Source organism: Rutidosis leptorrhynchoides, chromosome 2, assembly GCF_046630445.1.
Source record: "Rutidosis leptorrhynchoides isolate AG116_Rl617_1_P2 chromosome 2, CSIRO_AGI_Rlap_v1, whole genome shotgun sequence".
In the NCBI taxonomy this organism is placed as follows: Eukaryota; Viridiplantae; Streptophyta; class Magnoliopsida; order Asterales; family Asteraceae; genus Rutidosis; species Rutidosis leptorrhynchoides.
Window position 1 is genome coordinate 496,768,316 of NC_092334.1, and position 9,259 is coordinate 496,777,574.

Genomic DNA, 9,259 nt, shown 5'->3' on the forward strand with positions numbered 1-9,259 from the left:
ATTACTACTAAACACTAACAATTAACATTTCATGGCATTCAAGCATCAAAGGTTCATGTCAAGAACTATCAAACCCTAGTCAAACATCATAAAATCCTTAATCGGGTTTTTAAAGTTTTCTTAATCAACCTACACATCAAAATGTAGCTAATGATACTAGTAACACAATTAAAACATGAACTTTAACAATTAAACAACTTTTAATCATCCAAAATCAAAGATTAAGCTAACCTACTTCAAAAGTTCAAACTAGTTACTCAAATCAACAAATCGAGCAAACAAAACATATATTCATGCTAGACACGAGCCATAGACACTAACTAACACAATTTCAAGTCAAAAACACGAATTTATAGAAATCTAGAGTTTTTAGAAAGTTACCCAAACTTGATGAAATTGGTACCAAAATGTAGAGGATGAAGAGAGGATCACGAAAATGTAATTTGTTTTGATGTTTGCTTGCTAAATCCGATTTAGATGATGAATGATTGAATTGGGTGTTTGTGTGTGTGTTCTTGCTAGAGAGAAAGAGAGAGAGATGGAGATGATTGAATGGTGGTGATTGGGGTGGACTAGTTGACCTAGTCAACTAGTTTGCCCCGTGTCGATTTTAGTCCCTCGAGTTTAGAAGCGGGTGCGGGATTTTACCGAACGAATATTTTGAAAACGCTCGAGTAAATGAGTGATGTTATAATTAAATAACGGAAATATTATGAACGTTAGTCAACGGAAACTACGAATTTAAATAACGAAAGATATTATTAAAAAAAAAGATAGTGTTAAAAATAAATTTAACGGAAAAACGCGGGATGTTACAAATATGACCAATACAATAGGAAAAATCATCCTTGTGTGAATCATTTTTACAAAAACTTTTTGAGAGTAGTAATCTGAAAAATGAAGATTGATTTGTGAAAATGTGAAAACGGAGATGTTTATTTTATATTTGAAAAATATAGTTGTTGTAACGTCGTCAGTTGACGTTAACAACCGTTATGTATATATGACCGTTGTAACGTCGTTAGTTGACGTTAACGAATAAAGTCACTATATCAAAACGCGTATGAGTAATATAAAGGACAAGATTTTTTTTTCTTATTTTAACTTTTAAGATTTACTTTTAATAAAAATACAAACTATTTTTTCTTATTTTAACTTTTAAGATTTACTTTTAAGAATAAACATTAGTATGCATGAAATAAATAATGATTAATTGCATAAGTAATCATAAATGTTAGATAACATATAAAGACCCCATCGTATTCGTATTGATCGGAATTAATATCGACCCATGGTACCGTGTTGTCAAATGACGTGTTGCGTACATAAAGTACCGTGTTGTCAAATGACGTGTTGCGTACAATCATGAGGTCTTATTAACATAAATATAAATGTTAGTGAAGTTAATAAGAGTTAGATTACAGAAAATATAATTCAGGCGGTATAACCGACCATATATAACTTAAATAACATAAATATAAATGTTAGTGAAGTTAATGAAAGTTAGATTACAGAAATATAATTCAGGCGGTATAACCGACCATATATAACTTAAATAACATAAATATAAATGTTAGTGAAGTTAATAAAAGTTAGATTACAGAAATATAATTCAGGCGGTATAACCGACCATATATAACTTAAATAACATAAATATAAATGTTAGTGAAGTTAATAAAAGTTAGATAATTTCTTACCTTGATTAGTGACGTGTGCTTGCTTAGATAAACCTTGATTATACGGAGCACTTCGTGCTGATAACGTGTTATATTTCAGTAGGCTTATAACTACCTTTAGTGGCCTGGTTCAATATATTCAAATTGAAAGAACCAATAAAAGAGAGATGTGTTGTAGAAGATATAGGAGAGAAAGAGGTTGAAGAGAGGTGTGATGTATTTAATGTATATGTGTGTTTTTGTACCTTACATTATGCACATATATATAGTACAAATTTTACTATCCATATTTGACTAATTACCATCCATATTTAACTACTAAATTTACAACAAAAACAATATTATAACCATCACGAAAGAATTTTCTCTTCATATATGTAATTACTATCACTAAACAATTTAACGGCCGGTTACCATTTTGGAACATTTCACCATTAATATACGGTCGAACATTTCGGCAACTAACAACCCAACTTAGTTGGAACTGTATCAAACTAAACGCGCCAATAATTAAGTAAGGAATCAAAACCAATATCTCGTAACCAAGATGATGATAGAAGAGGCAATAAAGCACATGAACCAAATAACGGTCATCAAGGTTTAATAACCCGAGGTTTAATGACAAACCTTGTTAATGGTTAACCACTCAGGTTTGCTTGAGTGACCACCGAGTTGCCCAATGAAGCACACCACCCGGGTTCAATCCTTGGCTATGCCAAATTGTTCAAAAAGGGAATGTGACTAGAGGGTGCGCATAATGCGCAAATCACCCGGTACCAGGTCTCGCGCTCTGGGGGCTTGATTACCCGAGGTTTTACCTTCTATGGGGGAGCCAATGTGCTCGTTTATAGAAGGGTTTCCTCGCTTACCAAAAAAAAAAAAAAAACTTGTTAACGGTCATCAAGGTTTAAGATCAAATAAAAAGGGACTTCTCATAATCCACATGTCAACAACTGACAACTTTCAATTTCAACTCGCAATAAACTAATTGACATTGAGTGAGCACAAGTCATGTCAGACTAGCTAAAACGGGGAAATTGTGCACAATTCACTCAGTATTAGGTCTCGCGCCCGGGGGCTTGATTACTCGAGGTTTACCCCCAATGGAGAAGCCAATGCGCTCGTTCATAGGTGGTTTAATCGCTAATCTAAAAAAAAGGATTAAAATATTATGATGCAATCACTTTTCCTAATGCAGTGTACTGCATTTATTCTATTATGTTGTCATAATGTTTGTCAATCTTTTCTTAGCATTAATTGGATGTTTAATTCCATTTGTCAAGGAATGTACGCAAATAAAAGCAAGATTTAAGGGTTTGGTGTCCTAATAGCTACATGATTAATGTATCAGGCACCTGTGTTTGAATACAAGGGGATTATAATTACTTAATTAGTACATGTTTTATGTATGTGAGAACATAAAACAGGATTTGAATCAGATGCTTAGCACACTCGTATTATATTTGCTCCCTTTATATTAACACCAATTTATGAGCATCATTAAGTATAAGTTTACTAGGTAGGTACAAGCACAGGTGAAATCTTTGTCTGCAATTTTTCGACAAACAATGGTATGAAATTCCGTTACTACTTAGATTTAGTTAACATAGGTTCATCTCGATTTCCTTTATGAAAATAATAATCTATATTTGATAATAACAGGACAAAAGCATGCAATTGGGACCATGGGGAGGAAATGGAGGGAATCAATGGGATGATGGAGCGCACAATGGTGTTCGAGAAATTAGTCTTCTATATGGTAGTTGTATCGACACTATCCATATAACATATGATAACAAAGGCAAACCATTTCTGGCTGAAAAGCATGGCGGCATAGGTGGGGTGAGCCACCACTGCGTTGTTCACCACATCGGGCTATAGCCTAGCTCTAATGCCCTTTGTAAGATCGCATAACCCAAACACAATGTCCTGCAATATAAGTCCAAGAGTCCATCCTTTTCTAAAACCAATTGGTATTAGAGGGACTTCCCCTTAGACTTATATACATACATTTGTTTTTGTCTCCCTCCTATGTGGGATAGGTTTGCACCCCAGCACTAATTTCAGATTAAGCTTCAATTTCCTGATGAGATCTTGATAAGTGTTAGCGGGCACTATTGCCCCATTGTCTATGGAGGTGGACCTGTGATTCGATCACTCACTTTTAAGAGCAACAAAAGAGCATTTGGGCCGTTTGGGGTTGAAGAAGGAACACCCTTCAGTTTCACGGCAAACGGGGGCCACATTTTCGGTTTTTATGGAAGATCCGGTTGGTTCCTTGACTCACTTGGGTTCTACTTATCGCCCCCTAAACCAACCTTCTTCCAACGAATCTTGAAGATGTTCACGGGATTTAAACCTTTTGCCATCAGAAATGGTGAATAACAGGAAACTAAGAGCTCTAAAGGTTATAATTGGGACCATAACTAAATATGTGTGTGCAATTTGTTGTGTCAGTTTGACGTTTTCTTTAGCCTATTTCATGTTCTACACAAGTTCTTTATCTTTTGGTATGGTAATGTATCTTTTTCTAATAGCCTATAGATGATAAATAAAACAAAGTCCTACTGTTTGGTTTGCCTAAGGTTTGATCACAATTCCATCTAATGGTTGTTCTTAATGACAATGAATACCTAAATGAACCATAATCTAGATACTAACATTTCAATGTTGTCAAACTAACAAACTAGCACAATGTAAAATAGTAAGAATGACTTTCCCAGCTCATTCTATCTAAGCATCAAATAACGTTACAGCACAATATGCATAGTTTCATATCAATACATCATGCAGATGAACTAGTTTCAAGTATTACATAAAGGGAAACTAAATATAAAAGTGGACAAAGATTAGAGTAGGACGAAGAACGAAAACGAACAAAGAGTTGTAACATATAATGAGTTCGGCATTCAGCAAACTATCGCCAACTTGTAACTGACTCTTCTCAGTATCCTGTAAATGGAGACCCACTGCTAATACATAGGGTCATGTTGACTAGATTGGATACGTTAGTCGTTAGCTAACACCAGGAACTTTTCCCTTTACAATTTGTACTCGTACATATTCAAGTTTTTCTATTAGATTGAGGATTCATACATTTACTTCAGATCTCATATCCTGATCATAGCAATCACTTGATCTTAGCAATCACTGACTGTTACCACGGGTACATCTCAACATCTTCGTACATTGATCGACGCACACTCAAATCATACATTGATTGTCTATATGAGCTTAATGCTATTGTCGAGAATAGCTTGGTCAGGTTTAAACGAGAACCACAAAAAGTAAAGAGTTGCGACAACTTTTTACTTGCATTCTTTTAATGCACTTAAATGCAACATATTACAGCATATATTAAATATTAATGTTAAATGTTATTTAATGCTCATATCATTGACAAACAAAGTTTAAGAACCACAAAGTACATATTAAATTATAAATTGTAAGAAATGTTCGCATGTTCAAAAAAATATGTGCACATGTTCACAAGAAATTATATTATATATTTGATTATAAAAGTAAATTAGAGGTGTTCTCAAGATATTTTATGTTCGATTCTAATCTCTATCAACATTCATATGTGTTTTAATGTACTCACAAGTGAAAATTCTTGTAATTTAGATGTTCTCGCAGTCTTGGTTCTCGATTCGATTGAAATTTTGTCTACACACTACTATAAGAATGTTCTTATTTTAAGATTTTGTAAGAATAACTACTTGGCTCAATATGCATCCACAATATGCATAAGAATATCATATAAATGTGTTCCTATCGAAAATATGGATCCGAATTTCATATAATGGACGTGTTAGCATCCGAATTTTGTATAATCAAAGTGCTCGCATCCGAATATGCATTCACATTAAATTAATTATGTGGGAGATGTTTATTCTTACCAAACCTAAACATATGTACATCTGCATGCAGTGGCGGATCTAGGATTGGTGATCACTGGTGTCACTAGTTAAAACTTTAAAAAAAAAATATCTACCGGATGTCTTATTTCAATGGTGTCACTCTTTACACTATCTACCGGTGTTACTAGTCAAAAAAAAATAATACTACATCGTGTATGTTAGTGGTGTCACGTGCAACCACTGGGACTAAACTACATCAGCCCATGTTTGTAGGTATGTATGTATGTATATGTGTGTGTGCGTTCGTGTGTATACATATACAATGAAGATATATTATGCCGCAGTCACATTCCTTAATTCATAAACAACTGTACTTATTTCATTATGTTGTCAGAATTTCTGTCAAATTTTTACTAGTACTATTAGATATTTGGATCTTTGGTACCATTAGTTAAGGTACAAGGTATGTTACCTTTTGGTAAAGAACGATTAAGGTGCATGTTTTATGTAAAAAAACTGTGTTATCAGAATCTGTGCATGTTTTATGTAAAAAACTCTGTTATCAGAATCTGTGCATGTTTTATGTATGCATGGTATAAAACAAAACTGGGAATCAGATGCTTAGCACAGTGTTGTTTGCTCCCAATATATAGACAGCAATTTACATACACGGTAGTTGGTGCTTTGTTTGCTCTCTTTACATCGACATCAATTTGTGTGAAGTATACTGTTACAGGCAGACTTAGTTACATCTTTATTTGCAAAAATTAATTGGACTAACAATGGTATGAATCCCTTACGTGTACTTATATTTCGTTAACCTTGTTTCCCGGCCGGTGGCCCGTTTACTTAATTGAAAATTATATCATGATACTTGAAAACAAACAGGATAAAAGCATGAAATTGGGACCTTGGGGAGGAAAGGGAGGGAAGAAATGGGATGATGGAGTACACACAGGAGTTAGAGAAATCACTATTGTATACTGTAGTTGCATTGATGCTATATATACAACATATGATGATCATGATAAACCATTTCCGGTTGAAAAGCATGGAGGCATGGGCGGGATCAAAGCTGCTCAGGTAAGTTTTCATCATATATCCTTGTGCTTTATTTATTTAGAGTTGAATATGAATTTATATCGGATTATTTCAGGTTAAGCTGCAATTTCCAGATGAAAATTTGATAAGTGTTGGTGGATACTATAGCCCTGTGGTCTATGGAGCAGGCACTGTGATTCGATCACTCACTTTTAAGAGCAATATAAGAACATTTGGGCCATTCGGGGTTGAAGAAGGAACACCCTTCAATTTCATGGCAAACAGAGGCCACATTGTTGGTTTATATGGAAGAGCCGGTTGGTTTCTGGACTCACTTGGGTTTTACTTATCACCCCCTAAACCAACCTTCGGCCAAAGATTCCGAATGATGTTCGCAGGATTTAAACCTCCTACTGTCAAAGATGCCGAGCAACAGAAAACAAAAGGCTCTAAAGTTATAGTTGTGACAAGTAACTAAATGAATATCAACTATATGTGTGTGTCTGCAGTTTGTTGCGTCAGTGTGATGTTCTCTTTAGCTTATTTCATGTTTTGCACAAGTTTAATATTGTACTAGTTTATTTGCTAATAATAAAAGAATCTCTCATTGTTCGTTCTTCCTAGTATTTGGTCAAAATGAACTTTAGAATATGCAATGTACCCAAAATCTGGATTCTAACTTTTCATCATTGTCAACCCACCAAACTAGTGAAGGTATTTCGTATGACCGAGAGACATATTAAATTAATGTGGCTAATGTGTTATAATCCAAGTCGGGTCATACCTAATAACAAGCTTACCGACACTTTACAAGTATTTAATCTTAACGGTTGGATCGTTAAATAAATACGCGACACTTGGATCTTAGAAAAATCGGTTTTCTAAAATAATATCACTTGAGATAAATTATTTGGATAATTTATATATAATTGTTTATAAGTTTAAATGATTATATTGTGTTATATTTTATAAAAGGTTTATAAAATATAAGAGTAACATAAAAATATACATGTTTATATATATATATATATATATATATATATATATATATATATATATATATATATATATATATATATATATATATATATATATATATATATATATATATATATATATATATATATATATATATATATATATATATATGTATAAATACATTGTTATATAATATAGATAGTGCAGAATTTTGGGACTCCAAGACTCACAAGCATGCCTTGTTAATGTTACTTTTAATAACACACAAGTGCCAAGGTACATGCTTATGTATTAACCAAGGCCTTGACTCAAGAGAGAGGGAATAATACACATAAAATAGACAAGAAAATTCTGGTTCAGCACTCCTAATTGCTGAACTGTTTTGAGCAAAAGGGAGGGTTCATTGCTTGCTATTTTATTACATTCAAGTGTTCTAAATCCTAACCAAAACAAAGGGTGTGTTGGTGATCAAGGCTTGTGGGTATTACAAACTTGAGGCTTCAAGTTAGAGGCTTTATTCCATCATCTTTATCATCCATATTGCTGTCCAAATTTAGCTCCTAACTCATCTTAGAGGAGGTATAATCTTCTTCCTTCTTTGTTATATGTAAGCATTATTTCATAACTTGATAACTATATGGAATTCAATTGAAATGGTTATGCATATAAACTTGTTTTCTTAGTAATTATGCTTCCGCTTGTTATAACTTAAAATGAATTGGTTTCATGATTTTATTAACATTAAGAAACTTGTTATTATGTTGAATTCCATCAATGGTATCTAGAGCCGAAGTCTATGAAATATACTTCTTATATATGGTCTTTAAAACCCATCAACTTTGTATTCTATGTACATGCATGCAAGTAGAATGTAAAAATATTTGGGTTTGGGTGGGTTCATGATTTTGGCCGAATTTTAAGGGTTCCAAAAGTGGGTTTGGAACTTGCAAATTGGTCATATTTGTTGTATATTGTAGTTCACAATCAATGCCTTGACCTTATGATGTATGCATGTGTGTTTGAATGGATATTTGTTTGGTTGAATGGTTGTAATATTCATTCAATTTGGTTTGTAAAATTAATTATTCATTTGGTATGTAATATTAATTTTGGTTATGTAATTTATTTTATATTTGGCATGTAAAATAGATTAGGATGTATTTTCATTTTCTAGACAAAATGTATTAGGATATATTTTGTAAAAAGATGAAGATGCATGAAGATCACAAGGAAGAACACAAGAAGCATGTGAATGCAAGGTTAAGTGGGAGGTTAAAACCTCTTACTTTGTGTTTTATCCATTGACCGGTGGCATTTTGTTTTCGGCTAAACAAAATGTCTACCAAAAGGCTTGATTGTGAACATTTCTTTTGCATGCGTGGTTGTTTTAATTTCTTGTATGATTGTGGATTGTGCATGTTATTACAACAAGTTATCACACAAGTTAACAACAAGCAAAACTAAAATTTAATTGGTTAAATTATTAACAACATGAAATTTACCAAACCACAATTTAATCGGTTAAATTGAAATGGCAAAAAGGATATTTATAAACGGTTATTAAGAACATGATAAGGATCATATGTATAAAATGGTTTATATCAAGTAATTGGCTAACATTACAAGACTTGAAAATGGATTTCAAATGAACCATACACTAAATGCATGTTGGTGTATGGCATATAGGGATGAGCACTGTACGGA

At 33.0% G+C, this 9,259-nt stretch overlaps 2 protein-coding genes across 2 annotated transcripts; both read left to right on the plus strand.

The window, feature by feature from the left end:
• Nucleotides 1-2,150: 2,150 nt before the first annotated feature.
• Nucleotides 2,151-4,232, plus strand: LOC139889480 (jacalin-related lectin 19-like). Its single transcript, XM_071872428.1, has 2 exons — nt 2,151-3,518; nt 3,744-4,232. Exons 1-2 carry the CDS (start codon nt 3,348-3,350, stop codon nt 4,059-4,061), a joined length of 489 nt encoding a protein of 162 aa, XP_071728529.1. The 5' UTR covers nt 2,151-3,347; the 3' UTR covers nt 4,062-4,232.
• Nucleotides 4,233-6,403: 2,171 nt separating this feature from the next.
• LOC139889481 (jacalin-related lectin 19-like) lies at nt 6,404-7,055 on the plus strand. Its single transcript, XM_071872429.1, has 2 exons — nt 6,404-6,619; nt 6,693-7,055. Exons 1-2 carry the CDS (start codon nt 6,404-6,406, stop codon nt 7,053-7,055), a joined length of 579 nt encoding a protein of 192 aa, XP_071728530.1.
• The last annotated feature ends 2,204 nt before the right edge of the window (nt 7,056-9,259 follow it).

What these genes read in the sequence shown, in the direction of transcription:
- LOC139889480 (XM_071872428.1), top strand. Translation starts at nt 3,348, where the DNA reads ATGCAATTGGGACCATGGGGAGGAAATGGAGGGAATCAATGGGATGAT. An exon ending in AGCATGGCGGCATAGGTGGG is followed by an intron (nt 3,519 to 3,743) that starts GTGAGCCACCAC and finishes CACTAATTTCAG; the next exon opens with ATTAAGCTTCAATTTCCTGA.
- LOC139889481 (XM_071872429.1), top strand. Translation starts at nt 6,404, where the DNA reads ATGATACTTGAAAACAAACAGGATAAAAGCATGAAATTGGGACCTTGG. An exon ending in GCGGGATCAAAGCTGCTCAG is followed by an intron (nt 6,620 to 6,692) that starts GTAAGTTTTCAT and finishes GGATTATTTCAG; the next exon opens with GTTAAGCTGCAATTTCCAGA.